We start from the raw sequence: 22,209 nt of genomic DNA, 5'->3' as shown, positions 1-22,209 counted from the left end.
CTGCCCTCCGCCGGGAGGCGGGGAAAGCCTTCGCGAGCCGCGCCGTAGCCTCCGTGAACCGACTTTGCACCCGAGGGAATACGCGCAAACCACAGCACAGGGGCTCCATAAAAACTTTTAATTACATTTCAGAGACTTTGCACAGTGCCGACAGTGAAAGTTCGCCGTTACCATTCACGAGCCCTCTTATCAAAGGCTAACTGCGTCCGCATGTTCGTTTCCCCGGGCCTCCGTGACTCCCGCCAGGCTGCTTGGCTACCGAGCTTTTCACGCAAGATACTCCAGTTTGGGCTAAAAATTCCAGCTGGTACAATCTATGGTCCTGGGAAAACGGAAGCCCAAGGGAGGGTGGAAAATGTGGGGCGGGAAGCTGAAAAATACCGTCCAAGAGCCGAGTCTGGGGGGAGAACCCCCAACTCCCCGGCGGGCCCCCGCTCCCCCCCCCTTGCCCCGACAGGCAGACTGAAGCCAAGCCGGTGGGTCCCATCTCATGGCACGGGCAGGAGCTTGGGAGTGGGGGGCAGGTGCTTCTGTGACATGGTGGTTCTTGGGGGTGGGATGGCGTAGGAAGATTCCTCTACAAAGAGGATGAGGGGGAACGGGGTTTGAGCATTTATGGAGAAAAATGGGAGGACTCTTAATAAGGTGCAAGAAGGAACAAAATGAGAGAAAGGAAAAATGACCCCCCCCCCCCCAAGGATGCAGGACCCAGACGGGCGGTGGTAGTGGTGAAAAGCAGAGAAATACGGGTTTTGGCTTCTCATCTGGCTGGGGTGACAGAATGTCGGGCAACCACAGGAAGAATCAAGGCTTCGGGGAGCTGAGCACCTTTCACATTGGCACCGCGGCCTTCCCCAGAGGCTGGGACCAATAAGACTGGAAGGATGGCCTCGGCCCAGTATTTCGCGGTCTGCCATGCCTTGCGACTCCACTTGCTGATCCCAGCTCTCTGCAACACAGGCTTGGGGGTGGGGGTGGGGGGTTGTCATCTGGCTCCCAGGAGCTTTAGCAGAGAACCTCGGCAGTTTGATGCTGGTAAATGCTCTGGTCCTGTGTCCCATGGCTTCTGGAGCCCCTCGGCTCTCTTCCAGACAGGCGTTCCTCCAGTGGAGCCATTTCTCAGGGATCCCCTCATGAGAACATGCTTCCAGAAGTCCAAGGGCTGGGGTGCCCACCAGCTGGTGAGCGCTGCTCAGAACCTGGGCCTGGGGCCTCGTTCTGCGGCACACAGACCCTCTCCTATCACTGTTTAGTCCATCTTCTCTCTCAACCGTTCACTGTGCTCCCAAGTCCAGTGTGTCCCGGACGGTCTCATCTACGAGTCTGGGCCAAGAAGCCAATGGCTGCTACTGTCCTAGGGCTGTTGGGCCAATAAGGTTGACGTGGAAAGGACAAGGAAGTGGACTCGAGGTCCACACTACGTTTTCCCACATGTCTGACTGCGGGACTAGGGCTTGAACAGGAAATGACTAGTCTGGTTCACAGATGATAAACAATACACCTCACAAGAGAGCATCAACGTTTCTCCCCAACCTAAGGACTCTACAGAGAGGATGAGGGGGAACGGGGTTTGGTCTGTGTGGCCCCCTACCCCCCACCCTGTCCCCAATGGGTAGTCTGGTAGGGCACCTCCACCCCAGATACAAATAAGCCAGTCTAAGAGCTGAGACCGGAAGGGGCTACAGCAGTGGCTCAGAACGTGGGGCGCCCAGCAAGCTCTATGTACAGCTCTCAGGAGCACAAGGACACAGGTGGAGGCGGAAGCCACGGGGCAAGCAGGGAGCACGGGGGCAGGGGCCGAGGGGCACACGGATGTCCTTCGGGCTGGACTATGTGAGGGAAGTTTGGCAAGAGAGTTAAAAATGGTGGGAGCAGGGGACCCAGTGTAGGGAGCCTCTTCTGCAAGGGCGGTTCCAAGTCTCTGTCACTGTCCCAGACAGGCCACCCGGCCCAGGATAGGGCTGTGGGGTGGGAGAGGCTGGGGGGGACACCGGGAGAGGACCTGTTCCTCCCCACTCTGCCCCAACCCCGTGCAGTGGGAAACGGCAGGCTTCTCCCCACCATGTTACCAGTGCCTCGAGTCCACCAGCTCCGGGCGGAGACTGAGTTTCTTGAGGCTCTCATAGCCCACCACAATGACAATGGTGGAGGGCGTGGCTGAGATGATTCTGGCCGAGAGGCCCTTCATGAGGCCCCATGGCCCCTCTTCGGCCATCAGCTGTCTGAAGGTCAGGATGATGGAGCTCTTGCCCTCCACCTGGAAAAGGCAACACAGGGGAAGGCACTGGTCAGTGGTCGGCTCAGAGCCCCCCTGCACACTCTCCCTCCACCTGAAACTGCTGGCAAGAACTAGCCAGAGGGCCAGAATATGCTTCTGAGGGCCACGGCAGCAGTGGCCGAGTGTGGGCTTGGCTGACCCATGCCTGGGTCTGGGCGCTCAGCTTCCTGACCTGCTGAGGGCCGCACTGCAGGGAATCGGCGCAATTCTTCAGATCTGTTTTCTTAAGGGACAGGGCCAGAGAGCTCGTGAAACTGGAGTGCATGTGGGAGCCTCAGCTTCAATTCCCGACCCTGCATGGTCCCCCAACAGCACCAGGAGCAAACCCTGAGCACCGCCAAGAGCAATTCCCATCCTCATCCCCGGCAGTGAGCTGGGAATAGCCCCTGAGCAACACTGCGTGTTTCCCCCACAACAGAAACAAAGTGAGGGGCCAGAGAGATAGTACAGGGATTAAGGCCCTTGCTTTGCAATGTCTGACCCAGGTTCAATCTCCAGCACTGCATTGGGTCCCCTGAGCACTACCAGGAGTCATCCCAAGGCACAGAGCCAGGAGTCAGCCCTGAGCACCATTGGGTGTGGCCCCCAAACCAAACCCAAAGTGACAACAGTTTGTATCTACATCATGAGAAAACAGGATTACAGAGCCACCTTTCTCTGCCTGTTTGTCATGGCTTTTATGCTATATTTTTCCTTTTTATACTCCTGGCTCTGCACTCAGGGAAGGCTTCTGGCAGTGCCTGAAGGACCATACGAAGTACTGGGGACTGAAACTGGGTGGGCTCCACGCCCTGAAACTCTATTGTACTATCTCTTCAGCCTTGACAATTTTTTCCCTTGAAGTAAAAAAGAGAGACTTAAATAATTAAATACAAGTTACTGTCTCTCCTTAGAGGAGTTAAGGAGCCAGGAGCCTTGGACTGAGTGCTCTGTGGCTGGCCTGGACTAACTGAGAGGGGTGGAGAAGGCAGAGAGCACACAGCTTGTGTGAGGCCCTGAGTTCAATCCACTGCACCACCAGAAACAAAAAGAGTAGTCAGTCCGTGAGTGTTCTCCTACAAAAAAACAAAAAATTAGGGGCCCAGACCAATAATACCACAAGCAGAACATTTGCCTTGTACATGGCCAACCCAGGTTCAATCCTCAGCACTCCAAATGGTCCCCAAAGTCCACCAGGAGTGATCCCTGAGAGCCAGAAATAAGCCCTGAGCACCGCCAGGTGTGACCCCAAAACAGACAAACAAAAATCAAGTTAGGGCCTGAGTGCTAGTACAGCAGGTTCTGCACATGCCTGGTATGCGGCTCACCTGGGTGCAATCCCCAAGACCCATACAGAGTCCCTCAGCCCCACCAGGAGTGATTCCTGAGCGCAAAGACAAAAGTCAGCCCTGAACATCGCCAGGTATGGCCCCCAAACCAACCAAACAAACAAATCTATAAGGTCTCACTGCAGCTCTGTCAGTCTCTGATTCTGAGTGATCAGCACTCCACTCTGCGCCCCCTCCTGGCCAATAGTCCGAGTGTACCCCATGACTACCTTACTTTATCACGTCAGATGGTAATGCAGGGTCCCTTCATGCCCCTGAGCCTGCCACTTAATTTATTCATTTATAAGCAAATGGAAAGACCCACTTTACTGGTTTTTTTTTTGTTTGTGGGTTTTTTTTTTTTTTTTGCTTTTGGGTCACACCCGGCATTGCACAGGGGTTACTCCTGGCTCATACACTCAGGAATTACTCCTGGTGGTGCTCAGGGGATCATATGGGAAGCTGGAAATCGAACCTGGGTCGGCCGCGTGCAAGGCAAATGCCCTACCCGCTGTGCTATTGCTCCAGCCCCTTTACTGGTTTTATTTTATTTTACCCCCTTTCAATTTTACTTTTTAAACCAAGACTTAACACTACCATTTAAACAACTGTCAAGACTTACTGTATTGGCAGCCTCAGGGACCACCCAACCAGACCCTCAACAAATGCAGAACAGCTAGACCCCTTTTTCAATTGGCCTCTATTCTGTCTTACCTTACCAGGTGGTCACTTATATGACAAATATGTCCCCTCCCCATATCTGGGAGTTCCAAAGGTAGAGGCCTATGCTTCCCCTCAGACCCCCTCCCAGGGCACCCCAACAAGGCTCAGTGGAGAAAGGGGCAAAACCTTTCTTCACCTTATTGCATCTTATTTGCAAATCCATCTAATGCCAATTTATACTGGGGAGGAGGCGGGTGTGGAAAAGGAAGCTGGGGATCAGGTCGAGGACCTTACACAGCCAAGACGTGCTACACCAAGACGTGCTACACCACTGAGTTCACATATTCCTTGTCCCTGATTCACTCACTTTCAAATAGGTGGGTGTCATTCCTTCCTAGAGACAAAAGCACCCAGATTTACCTCTGATGCCAACCCAAACTCCTAACACCAAAGAGAGTGCCTCACCCCAACCTGTTAAGGCCGTTTATCTTCCCACTCCTCCTACTCCTAATCCAATGGTGTGGTTCTCCTAGAAATCTTGTTTGTTTTTGTTTGGGGGACAAAGCCCATGATGCTCAGGGCTCTGCACTCAGGGATCACTCCTGGAAGGTTAGGGGAACCTATGGGTTGACAGGATTGAACTAAAATCAGTTGCCTACAAGGTAAGCACCCTGCCCACTGCACTGTCACTCGCCCTCTCCTGGTCAGGTTCTCTTTTCACTGTTTTGAAACAATAACTGGCAGTCCTCCTGGCTGCCCCATGGAGTGGTGGGGACTGAGCCCAGGCCCCCTTCACACAAAGGCCACACTCCTGCCCTTGGCGTCTTCTCCCCAAAAAAGATTACGTTCTCAGGGGTCAGAGCAATAATACAGCAGGTGGGGCATTTGCCTTGTACATGGCCAACCTGGGTTCAATCCCCAGCATCCCATAAGTACCACCAGGAGTAACTCCTGAATGCAGAGCCAGGAGCAACCCCTGAGCACTGCTGGATGTGGCCCCTGAAACAAAAACAAAAAAGAGATTAAGTTTCTGAAGTCTAATGGTGATTTTTTTTTCGCTTATTTTTTTTTGTTGACGCCAAAGATCATCTTTGAATCTTCGTTTTTCTCATAAGCTAGTCAAATCGGATATTAAAACCGCCTATTCTTGGAGCTGGAGAGATAGTTACAAGGGTAAAGATACTTGTCTTGTGTGCAGCTGACCCTGGTTCAGTCCCTGGCTTGTTGTAGGGTCCCTCAAGCCCTGGCAGAAGTGGTCCCTGGGCACAGAGCTAGGACTAAGCCCTGAGCTCACTGAGTGTGGCCCCCAAACTAAACTAATAACCCTTACTGTCTCCATCTTAAGTTTTATACAGCAACATCGACCATTTGACTGTACATCTTCACTCAGAGTCTATTTGCTTGACTTAGGTGATGTGAAATCGTCATTAAAGTAGCTGAAGGCAGGCCAGAGCAATAGAATAGCGGGTAGGATACTTGCCTTGCACATGGCTGATCTGGGTTCAATCTCCAGCATCCCACATGGTCTCTCTACTACGTACCGCCAAGAATAATTCCTGACTACAGAGCCAGGAGTAATCCCTGGGCATTGCCAGGTGTGAACCAAAACCAAACCAACCCCTGAAGACAGGACTCTTAATTTTCTTGTACTGTTTTGTTTTGGGGCCAACCAGGCAGTGCTCAGGGGTTACTCCTGGCAGGGCTTAGGGGACCATACGGAATGCTGGGGATCAAACTCTTGTCGGCCACATGCAAGGCATGTGCCCTGCTTGCTGTGCTATGACTCCAGTCCCAACAGGCAGCTTTTGCTGGGGAACAGCAGCTCAGAAAGAGGCTGCCTGAGCAGAACTGGCTGGACTGGGGAAACAGGACTTGGAATTCTGAGGAACACCAGATTCTCATGACACACCAGGGGTCAGAGCAGAGGGGAAGGCAAGGAAGGTGGAGGCCTGCGGGAGGAGGGACACGTGGGAGTAGGGATATGTGGGAGGAGGGGGGCATGTGGGAGGAGGTCGAACACGCAGGAGGAGGGGTCATGTGGGAGGAGGAGGATATGTGGGATGGGTGACATGCAGGAGGGGAACATGTGAGAGGAGGGGGACACGTGGGAGGAGGGGGACATGCTGCGGGGGGGGGGGGGGGGGCGGGCATGTCACGCGGGCGGTCGCTCTTACCTGCACTCGGGTACGGATGACATCCATGGGATTGGTGAGGATGGATGCAGTGGCTGCAGCCAGAGGCCCGGAGATGGCTTGGAAGACAATGTGCGGACACTCTTTAGGGCACAGATGCGAGAGCTGCTCTGGAATGCGAGGAGAGAAACATCTGAAAAAGGTGTCTCCCGCAGCCCTGGGCCGCCCCAGACCACACACACTCCCCGAGCCTGGCCAAACCGGCAGGGAAGTCTACCCAGTGCCAGCCTCTTTTTTTTTTTTTTTTTTGGTCAGGGGGTGAGGGGGGTGCACAGGGGTGGGGATTGGGCCACGCAGCGATGCTCAGGGGTTACTCCTGGCTCTGTGCTCAGGGATTACTCCTGGTGGAGCTCAGGGAACCATATGGGATTCCAGGGATCAAACCAGGGTCGACCTCGTGCAAGTTAAGCATCCCATCCACTGTACTAATGCACTGGCCCCACACTCTGAATGGGACAAGACTCTTCTAAGTACTGGAGAGGTCCAGAGGAAAGCACTTACCCTGCATGTGGCTGACAAGGGTCCAATCCCCGGCACCCCATGGATTCCCCTAAGCCTTACAAGGAATGACCCCTGAACACAGAGCCAGGAGTAAGCCCTGAACACCTCCAGTTTGGCCCAAAAACTGGTAAGTTAAATTAAAAATTACATTAAAATAAAATAAAAACAAGGACCAGAAAGTGAGCTCAGTGGTAGAAGATCTGTCTTGCATATATGAGACCCTGGGTTTGATTCCCAGCATTACATGGTTCCCTGAGCACTGCTAAGAGCAATCCCTGAGCACAAAGCCAGGAGTAGCCCACAGCACAATCTGGTATGGGTCCAAATAAAATTAAAATCTATTCAGTATATCGGGGCTGGAGTGATAGCACAGCAGGTAGGGCGTTTGCCTTGCATGTAGCTCGTGTTCGATTCCCAGCATCCCATATGGTCCCCCGAGCACTGTTACAAGTAATTCCTAAGTGCAAAGCCAGGAGTAGCCTCTGTGCACTGCCGGGTGTGACCCCCCCAAAAAAATAATAATCTATTCAGTATTTAAGTACCTGGGCTCAGAGGATATAACAGTAGCTGAGTGTTAAGTCCCTGCCATTAAGAAACTTTCATTCTTCAGGGGATGATAGTTAACAGGTACAAATCAGGCATACACAGCCATGTCAGACATGATGGTATGAGCGAACAATAAAATAAAACATTATGAGACACTCAATGGGCTATAGCACAGGTTTGCAAGTGGGAACCCTGGTTTCATCAGCACTGCCAGGACGAATTCCCCCAGCACAGAGCTGGGAGGGGCCTTCAAGCACCCACAAAAAACAAAGAGAGGGGAAGGAAGACCCAGGTCAGCCACATGGAAGGCAAACTTCCTTAACCCCATCCTGTACTATCTCTGTTTTTTTTTTTTCTTTTTGGGTCACACCCGGCAATGCACAGGGGTTACTCCTGGCTCTGCACTCAGGAGTTACCCCTGGCGGTGCTCAGGGGACCATATGGGATGTTGGGAATCGAACCCGGGTTGGCCGGGTGCAAGGTAAACGCCCTACCTGCTGAGCTATCACTCCAGCCCCTTTACTATACTATCTCTTGGCCCCCAAAGTTGTTATATTTTTTGTATGCTTTGTTTTCATTTTTGGGTCACGCCCAGCTGTGCTCAGGGTTTCTTCTTGGCCCTGCGCTCAGGGATCACTCCTGGCGGGCTCAGAAAACCATATGGGCTGCCAGGAGCCCAATCTGGGTCAGCCGAGTGCAAGGCACACGCCTTCCCCTCCATGCTATCGCTCCGGCCCCAAGGTTGCTGTTTTTAACCAACTAGTCATGGAAACCCTTTCTAAGGTGAGGTTTAAGATGCATCCCACACAAATCTGTGATAATAGCTTTCTGGAACAATCCCAAGCAAAGGACCTGAAACTCAGCGTGCAGTGCCAAGGCGTGGAGCAGGCAGAGAAGGAAAGAACACTGGCTGAGGCTCAAGGGGTAACTCACTCAGAACCCCATAGTCTTTTGATAGGCCCTTGGCTTTTGCTCTGAGCCTGTGGTAAGACAGACTCAACACCTCAAAGATTCCCTCTCAGTTTTCTGTCTACAATTCAGTCTATTCATTCATTCTTTTTTTTTCTTTCAGTTGTTATGGAGGCCACACTTGGCAGTGTACATGGATGCCAGGGGTCTCAGAGCCAGAGACTGAACCCCGGGGCATTGTACGTGCAAGGCATCTCTGCCAACTTGAGTTACACCCCACACCTGCCGGCTTCTCTCAACAATTCAATGATCATAAAACCTTTAAGAATCTTTTTTTCCTACAGGGTTGGAGAAACAGTACAGGAGTAAAGGTGTTAACCTTGCATATAGTTTGATCCCCGGTACCCCATGTGGTCTGCTGAGTACTGCCAGGGTCATCTGATCCCTGAGCACAGAGCCACATGTGGCCCAAAAACAAATCCCCCACAAACTTTTTTTTTTCGTGAGCTGATAATTCAGTGGGCACAGGGCACAGCTCTGTGGGCAGGAGGCCTGGGTAGCATACAGGACCCTAAGCTCAAGCCTGAACAATGCTCAGGGAACAGCTCTGGAGCACTGCTAGGTGTGGCCCCAAAAGGCACTCCCTATCCCTGCAAAACAAAAAAGAAATGTTTTCTCACACTTCCGGGATTTTTCTTGCTGTCGTTTCTGGCTGGGGGCCATACTCAGCAGAGCTTGGGGGACCATTCGTTGTCAGGGACTGAATCAAGGACTTTGGCATGCAAAAGTATATGTTCCATTTCCCCCTGTCCCAGTGTGTTAAACTTTAGAAGCTTACAGCCTGACAATCAAAGACTAAGGGACAAACAGAGAGATGGGGATGGCAGGGTGGAAGTGATAGCCTCTGGGAATTCCTCAAGCTGTCCAGAGTCCTTTTCATGGGCACCTTCTGTCTGCTAATTAAGCTTTCGCCACGGCTAGAGACAGAGTACAGGGTTTAAGACACTTGCCCTGCATGCAACTGACCCTGATTCAATCCCCTGCACCACAAAGGGTCCCGAGTCCCATGAGGAGTAATCTGGGCACAGAGCCAGGAGTAAGCCAAGAGCACTGCCAGGGAAGAAAGAAACTGCAAACATAGCCAGAGGTATCTGCATTGGCACGAGGAGCTTCCTGGGCTTGCCGGCATCGGCTCCCAGGCCTGCAAGTCACAGCAAGACCCAAATTAGCTACACATGCCATACTCCAGGGCATAGAGAGGGAAGACAAAACAGGCAAGAGGGTGGGGGTCAGACCCACACCTCTTTCGTGCTGTCACTCATTCAACAAGTTTCCCGGGCATCCATTCCCGGCACAGCACAAGAGAAACCCAGGTGAACTGGTTCCAGTCCCTTCTGGCTAAAGAACCAAGGCCAATTTCTATGTGTGGACACTTCCCCAGGAGCCCGGCCCTTGAGAGGCATGAGGCTAAACTCAAGAAAACGGGGCCGCTGACACAGGAAAGCAGGGAAGGCACTTGCTTTACACACAACCGTACCAGGTTTGATCCTTGGCACCCGACAGGGTCCCCTGAGCACAGAGCCAGGAGTAAACCCTGAGAATTGCTGGGTTTGGGCCCCAGACCATAAAATTCAAAAAGAAGAGAAAAACCTGTTCTGGCTTTGGCAGCATATATACCAAAACTGGCACATACAAAGATGAGCAGGGCACAGGATGACATGCAAATTCATGGAGCACCGGAGGGGAGCAAAAAATGGGGCCAGGAATGTGGCTTAGCAGCAGGACACTTACTCACATGGATGAGGGCCAGGGGCTGATTCCTGGCACCCCAAAAGGAAACCACTGTGGGCTCAAGAGATAGTACAGTGGGTAGGATGCTCGCCTTGCATGCTACTAGCCCAGATTCAATCCCCAACACCACATAAGCCCCCAAGCTCCACCAGGAGTGAGCACAGAGCAGGAATAAGCACAGAATACCAAAAGGTATGGCCCCAAAACCACAAAAAGAAAAAGAAATCATAAGACCCTCCCACCTGTACAGAGCAGGAGAGGTAAGTCACACAAGGAGAGCATCAGGCAAATGTTAGAACTGCCTTAAGAAAGAAGTAGGATGGGGGGCTGGAGTATAGCAGGCAGGGTGGGTGCTTGGCTTGCATGAGGCCAACCTAGCACCCCATATGGTCTCCTGAGCCCTGCCAGGAGTGATCCCTGAGCACAGAGATAGGAGTAAGCCCTAAGCACTGCCAGGTGTAGCCCATATAAAAAAAAAAAAAGAAAGAAAGAGGCAGGGCCAGAGAGATGGCTCAAAGGGCTGAGCATATGCTTTGCATCCGGGAGGCCCTGGTATGATCCCCTGTACCACATGGTTCCCTAAACACTGCCAGGAAAGAGCATAAACACAGAGCTGGGAACAGTTATTCCCCTGGCAAAGGAATAATTCCCTTTATACCATCAGTGTGGGCCCAAAACAAAAGAAAAACAAACGTTGGAGGCTGAAGCAACAGTGGGCAGGGTGTTTGCCTTGCAACATAGCTGACCTGGGCTCAATCCCCAGCATCCACTCCCCTGAGACCACCAGAGGCGATACCTGTATGCACAGCCAGGTAATCCCTGAGCGCTGCTAGGCGTGGCCCCTTAACAAAAAAACAATCAAAAAAGATTAATAGGATGGGGGCTAGAGCAATAGAGCAATAGTAGAGCAGACAGGGTGCTCCACTCCCCCTCCCCAAATAATTTTTTTTTAATTTAAAATTTTTTTTAATTAAATTTTTATTTTTAATTTTAAAAATGTGGGGCAATATAGGAGCAATATCAGAGGGTGCAGGCTTTGCCAGCATGAGGTCAGGATCCATTCCTGGCACCATTTTGTTTCCTGAGCACCATCACCCCAAGAATCTGATCTGGAGCTGAAGAGAGCTCAGAGGGTAGAGCACACACTTTGCAGGCAGGACACCACAGTTCGATTCCTGGCACTGCAAAATCATTTGATCACTGCCTGGAGTGCCTGGAACCCCAAGCACAGATTGGGGAGCAGCCCCTGAGCATCACTGGCTTTCCCTCTAACACTCCCCCCCCCCCCCGGCCCAAAGGAAGTCTAATAGAGTAGTAAAGTCAAGGCTTGCATATCTGAGACCTGGGTTCAATCTGAGATAGCACAAAAGAAGAAAAAAACCCAGAATTTTAGAAGACAGGGAGGAGTGCGGAGCCCCAGGTTCTGAATTCCACTGTGTCAGGTGAAAAAGCCAAGAAATAGAACTAGGAAGAGAACATAGACGGTGAGATCAGAGAAACGGGGAGAAGCAGGAAAGCACAGGGCCAGGGAAACTGAAGGGTCACAGATTAGGAGCCTCTTACAAAACCTGATCAGGAAAGTTCCAAATGGGAGGGGACAAACGGACACTGGCAGGGCTGGAAGCCAGCACAGGGATGGTGCAAGCATGGCCTGCCCTACCGGGCATTTTGCCACCCAAAGCTGCAACTGGCACACGGAGGTCCCATGCACCTCCACATTATGGGGGGGAGTGGGGACCCTCCCAGTGGTACATAAGGGTCGCTTGCAAAGCCAGGCTCAGCCTGTAGAGTTCTCACAGTCCCTCAGTGCTGACTCTGGGAATACACTCCATCCCTCCATCCACCCCCTCCTCAGACGGACATCTGGGGAATGCATACTGAGGGCCCTAAAAATGTTACCCTCAACCAAGTAAGCCCCCATCTGGAAAATACCTTAAAAGTAAAATGTCTGGGGCTGGAGCGACAGTACAGCAGGTCAGGCGCTTGCCTTGCACACAGCTGACCCAAGTTCGATCCATAACATCCCATATGGTCCCCGAGCCCACCAAGAGTAATCTCTGAGCATAAAGCCAGGAGTAAGTCCAGAGTAAAACTGTGTTCCCTTAACCCCCCAAAACAGTCAAGTATCTATGAACAAAATTATTCTTTTTATTTGTTTTGTTTCTGGGTCACATCCAGCAGAGATTGAACAGCAGTACAGCAGAAAGGCACTTGCCTTGTACATGGCCAACCTGGATTCAATCCCTGACATCCCATATGGTCCCCCTAGAGTACCACGAGGAGTAATTCCTGAGTGCAAAACCAGGAATGACCCCTGAACATTGCCGGGTGTGGAGTCCAAAACCAAAAAAAAAAAAAAAAGGGTGAGAGAGTTGGCAGACAGGGGCAGATGAAGGCAAGAAGCCAAAGGCGGTGCCTCCTCAGGACCACAGTGGGTTTTGTGAGTCCCTATCTGTGTGACTCCCATTTCCGGGGACGACTGGGCCACCCCATTGTGCTGGGGGCCTCCAGAACTACCCAAATGATACTCAGGAAACGTGCGGTACTAGAAACTGAACCTGGGTTGGAGGTGTGTCAGGAATGGTCCTGCCCGCTGTGCCAGCCCAGCCCTGGAGGCAGGAATTGGAAGGTGAACCTGCCAGGTCTACAGTGAGCTTCTGGGCCAGCTGCCTTCCTCAGCACTGTCCAGCCCCGACTCTGCGAGATTCTGAACCTCTTCACTTCCACACAGTTCAAGACAGGGCAGTGGGTAGGACATTTCCCTCATACATAGCCAGCCTGGGCTCCATCCCTGGCACCATGTCGGGGTTCCCGAGCCCCACCAGGAGTGAGCCCTGAACACAGAGCCAGGAGTAAGCTCTGAGTATCACCAGGTGTGGCCACAAAACAAAAGAAAAGAAGCACATCTCTGAATTCTTCAGATGTTGGCTGAATGAACAGTCTAATGTTCCCTCAGCACCCCAACCTCAACAGGCATCACACCGAAATCTTGGCCCCCTTGGCCCCTCACCCCAGCCCTGCCCCTCTCTTCTGCCCGCCCGCACCCTTGCCCCCACCAGACTCCTCCACTTACCCGCGTAGAAGTGGTAGAAGGGCCACCACACTGCACTGTTGGGGATGTAGGTGAGCAGCGAAGCCACGTAACCTCGGTAGAAGCCACGAAGCCCATCTGCCCGTAGGATCTGCTTGATGATGTCCTTGGTCTGCCCGAAGGCCAGCACGCTGTGGCCCTCTGAAGTCCCGCGCACCTGGAAACGGCCCATCCTCTCCCCCTTGCGCTGCATCATCAGGTGCTGCGAGACCACGTCGATGGGCACCGTGATGCTCTGGGCCACCAGGGAGGCTGAGCCGCCGGCCACCAGCGACTTGACTGTGTTGCTCTGGCTGTAGTCGGCCACAAACTTGCGGGTGAGCTCATACGTGGTGACGTAGCACTGGCCAGAGATGAGCGTGAACGTGTTGACCAGGAAGCCCCGGTAGAGGCCGCTCACACCATCTGCCCGCAGGATCTTGATGAAGGCGTCGAAGGTGCCGTGGTACATGCTCTTGCCCTTCTGCACCTGCAGCCGCGTGCGGATGAGCGTGAAGGGGTAGACACTGACTCGGATCATCATGGTCATGGCCACCCCGAACACGTAGAACTTCTTCTTGTCCAGGTGCTCCCACTCGATGATCTGGATGTTGCGCTTGTCCTCCATGGCGGCAGCAGGCCTGGGGCTAGGAGGGGAGGAGGGGACAAGGGTGGGCATATGATTGTGTCCGATTGCTGCAGGTGCCCCTCTGACACTCCCAAGGCTCCGACTTAACCAGCTTGAATGTGCCAACAGCTACCGGGGTCTCCCTTCACAGACAAGGAAACTGCCCATCACGTCGGCTCTGAACAGTCCTGACTCAGGAACCCTCCTTCAGGAAGCCCTCCTTGCTATACAGGCTGCATGACTCGCTCATCCTCAGTTAGGGGCTCGGTGCTTCTACGGCATCTGTTCGCAGGCCCGCTGTGCAGATGTTCAGGAGAGCACAGGAGGTAGGACAGAGCCGTCAGGGCTAAAGGGCTGTCCCAGGGTCACAGGGACGCACTCAGAGCGGGGATAGGATGCTCTGGGTCCTGAGGTGGCACCGCCTCTGACTCTTGCCCTCACCTGCCCCCATCTGCTAACAACTTCTTCACCTTTCTTTTGTTCTGTGCTCCACACCCAACTATGCTCAGGGCTGACTCCTGACCCTGTGCTCAGAGATCACTCCTAGAATTCAGGGACCCTATGTGGTGTCAGGGATGAACCTGGGTCAGCTGCATGCAAGGCCGATGCCCTCCCCACCATAGTTACTCCAGTCCAAACCTTACCTTCTTGCTGGCATCCCCTGCCAACCCTGAGAACTCCCCCGTCCACACTCCCTGCACTCGTCTTCCCTGGGCTGCCTTAAAAAACAGTGCGGAGGCAGAAAGTAAATGGGGCGCTCACACCCCATCACCATCCCCCTGGCTCCAGGGAGAGGAGTCAGAAAGTCAGGAAGCAGCCAAAGGTCAGAGTCCTGTGTGGTTACTAGATAACTCACTCCAGACAACACAAAGCCACAGCCATGGGCTGAGGCATTTCACTGAGTCACGTCTGGAACCTGGAGAGAATGCAAAGAGAACATGGTTGGCCCCTTCCATCTCAGCGCCCATGATATCCAAGATATCCCTGGCATCCTCAAGTGACACAGAAGATGCAGGTTCTGCCTCCGAGGGAGGTGTGGTCTGTTCAAGAAAGCCCGGGTGTCCTCCAGAGCATCAGTATAAAACACATGATGAAGAAACCGGAGCACACTGAGGTAGCATTCCAGCAGCCAGGAAGTCGCAACACTGACCAGCTTAATAACTAGATAAAACCAGTGACTTCTAGTGACCGGAGAGACTGGACAAGGGTGAAGGTGCTTGCCTTGCACACGACCGCCAACTCTGGTTCAATCCCTGGCATTCCAGAGGGTCCCCTGAGCCCTGCCAAGAGTAATCTCTACGCACAGAGCCAGGAGTAAGCCCTGAGCACTGCCACATGTGCCCTGTCTGCTCCCCCTGCCCCAAACCAGTAACTTCAAACTTAAGAATGGTCAAACAGGGGCTGGAGCGATAGCACAGTGGGTAGAGCGTTCACCTTACACGCGGCCAATCCAGGTTCAATTCCCAGCATCCCATATGGCCCCTGGAGCACCGCCAGGAGTAATTCCTGAGTGCAAAGCCAGGAGTTAGTCCTGAGCATTGCTGGGTGTGACCCAAAAAAGCAAAAAAAAAAACAAATAAACAAAGAACGGTCAAACAGGGGCTGGAGCAATAGCATAGTGGGTAGGGTGTTTGCCTTGTATGCGGCTGACCCGGGTTCGATTCCCAGCATCCCATATGGTCCCCCGAGCACTGCCAGGAATAATCCCTGAGTACATGGGCCAGGAGTAGCCCCTGTACATCGCCAGGTGTGACCCAAAAAGAGAAAAAAAAAGAATGGTCAAACAAGGGGACACCACGTACTGGGCACATATTAGTGGTGATGCCAGGTGCTCCTGTGAACACTGGGCTTCCTGACAGAATGCCACCACCATGAAGGAAGGGCACATCCACACCGTGGGAAGGAGGCAACCACGGCCGGATGCTGAGAAGCCCAGGGCAGGGCCAGGACGAGGAATTGGTGTGTGGGTCATGAGTGGGTTCCAGAAGACCCCCACAGATGGCACAGCGGCCTCCTCCCTGCCTCCCCTGCAGCCTGAGGGATGATGTTCTCCAGGGAGTCACTTCCAGAGAAGGAGTCACACTGTCTTCCCACTATGGTGACTGTCTTCAAGACTCCCCGTCACTGCCAACATTACTACTGCCCAACTGGGGACAACGAGGTGTCCTGAGTGCTTTTCACTTGCTGAGTTTCACACTCCCCTGGGCACTTAGACACTTCTACCAAGTGATGAAACCGCAAGTCAGAGAGGTCAAAAGAACCAAGGTCAGGCCGGAGGTCAGAGGTGGTGGCAGGAATGCAGCCAGGAACTCGCCTAGGCACCGCCAGGCCCCAGAGCCCCTGTGAGCAGTGACCTCCAACACAAACCACCCTGAGCGGTCCAGAACCAGGTCACCCCCCCACCGGGGTGGGCCTCAGAACTGCCAGCCATGCAAGGGCTCCGCACAGCTCCGGGGTCTCCTCAGTACATTTGCGGGGGGGGGGGGGGGGGAGTTGCAGACTGCCCCCGATTTACCTGGGTGCTTGTGAGGTGGCCAGACTAAGGGGCAGGGTGGGCACCTCGCTGTCACAAGCAGAAGGAGGACCGCGGTACTGGCAGGGGTAGGCCGAGATACAGGAGCAGAGATGCCGCTTCTCTACCAACACAGAAGACGAAGAGCAGCACAGGGCTCAGGGCCCCGCTTCCCAGCTATCCTCCAACTCCCAAATGACAAATCTTCTGAAGGAACAAGGGACACCCATGTGGGTGACTCCTACCACTGTCCTAGGGGCCAGAGATCAGGAAGGGGTCCACCTGAGAGAGGAGCAACCCCACCCAGTGCCCACACAGGGTCGAGCTGTCCCTAAGGACAGGGTCTCAATCCGTGTCCCTGAAGCTGCCCAGATTCCCGCAGAGAGAGACCTGCGGCTCTGGATGCGCCTCCAAGAAACCTACAGGGAGCTGCCTTCAACCTTTCCTGGCACCCAATTCCCTCTCCCACACTTGCTCGCAGTTTTCTCCCTTTGCTTATTTGAGTGCATGACCTCCCTTCTGGGCCTTTCTCCCAGATGTGAACAATGTCCAGGCACAAATGTTGCAGTGCTTTCTATGGAGATCCAACAATGATCCTGATGACCCCACGTCACCAAGTAGGCGTTTCAGCAGAACCCTCTCTACTGACACACCACAGCAAGAGCCAAACTCGCCCAACAGGCGCCTCTCTGCTCCCTCGTCAAAGAAAACACAAACAAAAACAAAAACTAAAAACCACACCAGGCAAGTTGGAGAGAGAGTACAGGGGTTAAGGCACTTTGGTGCTTTGTATACTGTCAAGTCTGGTTTGATCCCCGATGTTATATGGTCCCCCAAGCATTGCCAAGTGTGACCTCTCTCTCCCCACACTATCACTGGGAAGATTTAGGTTGAGGGACAATGTCACCTGGATAGCAAAGTGATACAGAGCAAACTTGTAATCCAAAGAGGCAAGCTGGAGTTGTATCTCCATTATTTACGAGGTTGGTGACCAAGTCATGGCACTGAAATTCAGTTTGCTCATCTCTGAAATGGGGAGCTGAGTTATGTGGCAGAGTGGCATAGTTCCCATGAGCTTATCTGTGAATGCCTTTAACAGTATGTTTTGCTCTTTTTTTTTCGGTAGGCAGCGGAGGGGCAGAGGTGGTGATTCCAGTCGCAAATCCTGGACCTCATAGATGAAACACATGAACTCTGCCACTGGATGACAAACGTGGGGCCACCGAGAAAGTGCTTCTCTCTCTGCAGAAAGTTCTTGTGGATGGGTTGTTCTACATTCCTGACATTCAGAGTGGGGCAGCCTGGGTACCTCCTGGGATAAATGATGGGGCAGATCTGCAGAATTTCAGAATGTCACCCAGACCTGCTGAACAGAGCTAACTTTCTTTTTCTTTTTTCTTTTTTCCTTTTTTTTTTTGAGGGAGGGTGATATTACACTTGATCTTAGCCCAAAGGCCGAGAAGTTGGCGCGATAGCACAGTGGTAGGGCATTTGCCTTGCACGCTGCCGACCCAACTGACCCAGGTTCAATTCCTCTGCCCCTCTCAGAGAGCCTGGCAAGCTACCGAGAGTATCTCACCCCCATGGCAAAGCCTGGCAAGCTCCCCAGGACATATCCGATATGCAAAACACAGTAACAATTAGTCTCACAATGGTGACGTTACTGGGCCCACTCGATGAACAACAGGAGGACAGTGACAGTAGGGAGGGTGACACCCAGCTATGCTCAGCGCTTATTCCTGTTTCTTCACTGTTCACTCCTGGTGGGATTCAAGGGACCCAATGGAAATCGAGTCCCGATCAGCTGCACGCAAGCAATGAGCCTTCCCCTCCCCCTTCACCTTCAGTCCGATCTCTCCAGCCCAAAAGGTAACATTTTAACTAGACTTGCTGCTGACAACCTATGTTCAGGTACTGGAAAGTACCGCTGGAAATGTTAAGGGACGTCAGTATTAAAATGATGGTAACAACCCAGTCCAGGGCGATGACAACTAGGTGAGGAACCCTGTGACTATTCTACTTACCACTAAAACCGACAATCTGCTGGATCCATTCAGACCTGCACGGCCACCCCATCATCTCCAATCACCTCCTGCCTCTGTCCACTGGACAGCCCTCGGGACTGCTGCCCCTTCCTCAGCTGGGAACAAAGAAACCTTGGCTCTCCCCGCTGCTGCTGTTCTCTCCAGGGCATCTGCATCAAGGCTCCGCATGGCAGCGCCGACCGGCGCGCCCACGGTTCTCCCAGCTTCCTAGTGAGCACTCGGCCTAGCTGCGGTCCCAGGCCGCCGGAGAACTGCAAGCGCCCCGCAGTCGGGATGAGATTCCCACCCGAGCGCTCCCCCATGTGACCCCTCATCGCAAACACCACATGACAGTGCTCCCTCCACTCCACGTGACAGCCTTTTCTGCACCTCCGGTGCGGACCCCCAGCCCCCTCCCGCACCGCCGCCTCCGTGTCCTTCCGCATGCCCCCCACACCACGCTCCTCTCGCTGTCAGCGCCCCGCATGCTCCTCAGACGGAAAGAGCTGCCGGGCTGCAGTCACTCTCCATCCCCCCCCCCCCCCAAAGTGCGCGGCGGGTGCTCCAACGATGAAGACACCCGCTGCCTCCCTGACAGCTCCAGCCAGGACCTCGGGCACTGCTGTCCTCAAGGCCCCCGAGGCGGCGGTCTCACCTTCCGAGATCAGGGAGGTTCCGCCGCCAGCGAAGCGAACCCCAGACCCGGACCTCTAGGCCGCAGCTCCCACTCTCGCCTCTGGCCCCGGCGACTCTCGGCCTCGGGTCGCATCTTCCTCCATCTCGACCCGGCTCCCCGTACTGACGGAACCGGAAATGGACGTTCTCACTCCCGCCCCTGAGGCAGAGCGAAGATGAGCGGCGGACAAGTTTACCAATGGGGTTCTGATAGTTTTCCGCCTCTAGCCCCGCCCCCGGAGCGAGGCCGGGAGGACATTTTAAGTTGGGGCAGTAGCCCCGCCTCTTTTGCCTTCTCTGTGCCCTCAGCTCTACGGCGCGTGCGTGTCCTTTCCAGCTTTGGGGGTGGGAATTGAGTGACGGCAGCTCTTTGGACATCCGGTTCTAATTGGGTCACCTTGTGTTTCGTGTCTATTGTAATTTGTTTTTTCTCTTTTTTTGGGGGGGGCCACCCCGGTGGTGCTCAGGGCTCACTCCTGGCTCTGTACTCAGTAATCACTCCTGGCTGGGTTCGAGATTCCGAAGTTTGGAGCTTTGGGATTCCAAAGGTCGAACTCGGTCGACCGAATGCGAGGCAAGCAAGAGCCCTACCCGCCCTATCCGTGACCCTCTATTGTAATTCTTAAGTTCAAATCTAGTCTGATTTTTGTATACATTTCCGTATCTAGAACATTTTAAAACGGTAGGCAGGCTGCAGCTGGAAGGACTGGGTTAGACAATTTTGAGGAACTAAAAACATACTGCTGCCCGGTAGGTGACACTACTTACCACTCAGAAAGACAAAGAGCTAAATTTTAAAATGAGGGGGGAAACGGGACCTTGCACGCAGCTGACTCAGGTTCGATCATCGCCTCAGTCCCATGATCTCTGAGTACAGAGCCAGGAGTAAACTCTGAGCGGTAGGGCGTTTGCCTTGCACGCAGCCAACATGGTCGACCCGAGTTCGATTCCTCCGCCCCTCTCGGAGAGCCCCGCAAGCTACCGAGAGTATCTCACCCGCAGGGCAGAGCCTGGCAAGCTCCCCGTGATGTATTCCATATGTCAGACACAGTAACAAGGAAGTCTCCAATGGAGACGTTACTGGGCCCGCTCCAGCAGCCAGATGTGGCCCCAAAACCAAAACAACGGAGAAAAGAGAGAAGTAGTATAGGGGTTAAGGTACTTGCATTGCATGAAGATCTGTTCTATTCCCAACACTGCCAGAAACAACCAAGCACAGAGGTGAGAAAAGCCAGCACCAGGGAGTGAGACCCCAAATGTCCCCACAAGAAGTGGGGCATAGAGTGATACAGCAAACAGGGCATTTCCCTTGCAAGCAGCTGACCCAGGTTTGATTTCCAGCACCCCACATGGTCTCCTAGCACTGCCAGGAGAACTCTCTGAGCATAGAGCCAAGAGTAAGCACTGGGCACTGCAGTAGGTCACCACCACTACCAGCACCCCCAAGAAAAATAAACAAAGTGGGGGCAGAGATACAGCTCAATGGACTAAGCCTCGGGTTTGCATGTTGAAGGCCTGAGTTCCCAGCACTTCATGGTTCCGTGAGCACCAGCAGGAGTGAGTGACCCCCTAGCATACTGTGAAGATCAACCTCCACAGCACATACACCCAACGTTGATCAATAGAGCATTTGCTTTACATGTGGAGGATCCTGTTCCATTCTAGTGAGTGCATGCACGTATGCACTTGTGTGTATGCACACACACACACACACACACACACACACACACATCAAAGACTTACTTGAATTGACAATTCTCCAAAGAATATATACAAATAGTATTAGTCATGGGGGAAATACAAATGGAAACACTAATGAGCTATCATTGGCTGGAATTCAAACAATCCACAAAGTAGCAAATGTGGAAGAGAATGGGGATGAATAAGGAACCCTCAGTGTGGCCTTTATAATGTAAAATAATGCAACTATTGAAAAACACTTGGGGCCCAGGGAAAGCTCAATAGCAAAAAAAGCGCCCACCTTGCAAACCACAAATCCTCTCCCTGGTACCACCCCACAGGTCCAAGGGCAATCCCAGAGAGTCCACTGTTTGGGATCTTCAGAACCACACCAAGTGTGGTTGTCGGGGCCCCTGTCATCACAAAAACATCAACTAATGGTGTCAGAGTAAGAGTACAGTAGGTAGGGAACTTGCACACAGCTGACCAGGTTCCATTCCCGGCACTGTAGATTGTGGGACCTTTGAGCCTGCTAGGAGTAGTCCCTGAGCACAGCCAGGTCTGGCCCATAAACAACAAAAAGGTCAATAACTAAAACAAAAAAAGGGGGCTGGAGGCATAGTACAAGGGGTAAGGTGCTTGCATTGCACACAGGTGACTCTTATGAGCATTGCCAGGAGGGGTCCCCTCAAATGAGTTATTTATTTTGGTTTTGGGGCCACACCAAACAGTGTCCAGGGCTAGGTCCTGAACTATGCAAAGTAGACATACCTGGGGAAACAGAATCCTACAAAAACACAGAAAAAATCAGTGTATTACTCTTTGCAGGGATTCAGGAAAGGATTAGGGAACAAGCATTTAGTGGGAGCTTCTTTAGGGAGTAATGAAAATAGTATAGAACTAGACAGTGGTGACTAGATGTCACTAATATTAATTTTATGTTGCATTCACTTTACTGCAATAAAATATTTGAGCTGGGGACAGAGAAATAGTACAGCAGGTAAGGTGCCTGCCTTGTATGCAACCACCCAGGTCCAATCCCCTGCACCACACACATGGTCCCTGAGCACCGCCAGGAGTGATCTCTGAGTGCAGAGCCAGGTGTGAGCACTAAGCACCACCAGATGTTGAAACAAAAAATATTTGAGACTTTTAGGATAAGTAAATTCCTCTAAACTTCAGATTTGTGTTGACAAATATCAGATGGGCATTTCCAGTACATAATGGTTAGTTTTGTGTCAGTTTGACTTGATTACAGCACCTAGTTATTCAAACAGTAATCAGGTGTTCTGTGGAGGTATTTCGCAGGTGTGGCAGAATAGCTCCTAAGTAGAGACTACCTTGATAATATAAGTGGGCTTCGTCTAATCAGTTGAAGGGCTTTCAGAGCAAAACTAAGGTTTCTTTAAGGAAAAATGTCTGCAGCTCTTTCA

General features: G+C 52.7%; 1 protein-coding gene across 1 annotated transcript; it reads right to left on the bottom strand.

The window, feature by feature from the left end:
- Positions 1-104: 104 nt before the first annotated feature.
- Positions 105-19,234, bottom strand: SLC25A44 (solute carrier family 25 member 44). Its single transcript, XM_056122994.1, has 4 exons — positions 19,077-19,234; positions 13,261-13,904; positions 6,423-6,550; positions 105-2,257 (listed from the first exon to the last, which is right to left on the bottom strand). Exons 2-4 carry the CDS (start codon positions 13,883-13,885, stop codon positions 2,066-2,068), a joined length of 945 nt encoding a protein of 314 aa, XP_055978969.1. The 5' UTR covers positions 13,886-13,904; positions 19,077-19,234; the 3' UTR covers positions 105-2,065.
- Positions 19,235-22,209: the final 2,975 nt, after the last annotated feature.

The sequence above is a fragment of the Sorex fumeus genome, unplaced genomic scaffold, assembly GCF_029834395.1.
Source record: "Sorex fumeus unplaced genomic scaffold, SorFum_2.1 ptg000047l, whole genome shotgun sequence".
In the NCBI taxonomy this organism is placed as follows: Eukaryota; Metazoa; Chordata; class Mammalia; order Eulipotyphla; family Soricidae; genus Sorex; species Sorex fumeus.
Note: the sequence above shows the minus strand (reverse complement) of the source record. Positions and strands in the feature narration are given on the sequence as shown.

Coding starts and splice junctions, on each gene's coding strand:
- SLC25A44 (XM_056122994.1), bottom strand. CDS start 13,885: ATGGAGGACAAGCGCAACATCCAGATCATCGAGTGGGAGCACCTGGAC. Junction 6,551..13,260: donor CTTCTACCACTTCTACGCGG/GTAAGTGGAGGA, acceptor CTCGCATTCCAG/AGCAGCTCTCGCATCTGTGC. Junction 2,258..6,422: donor TCATCCGTACCCGAGTGCAG/GTAAGAGCGACC, acceptor TGCCTTTTCCAG/GTGGAGGGCAAGAGCTCCAT.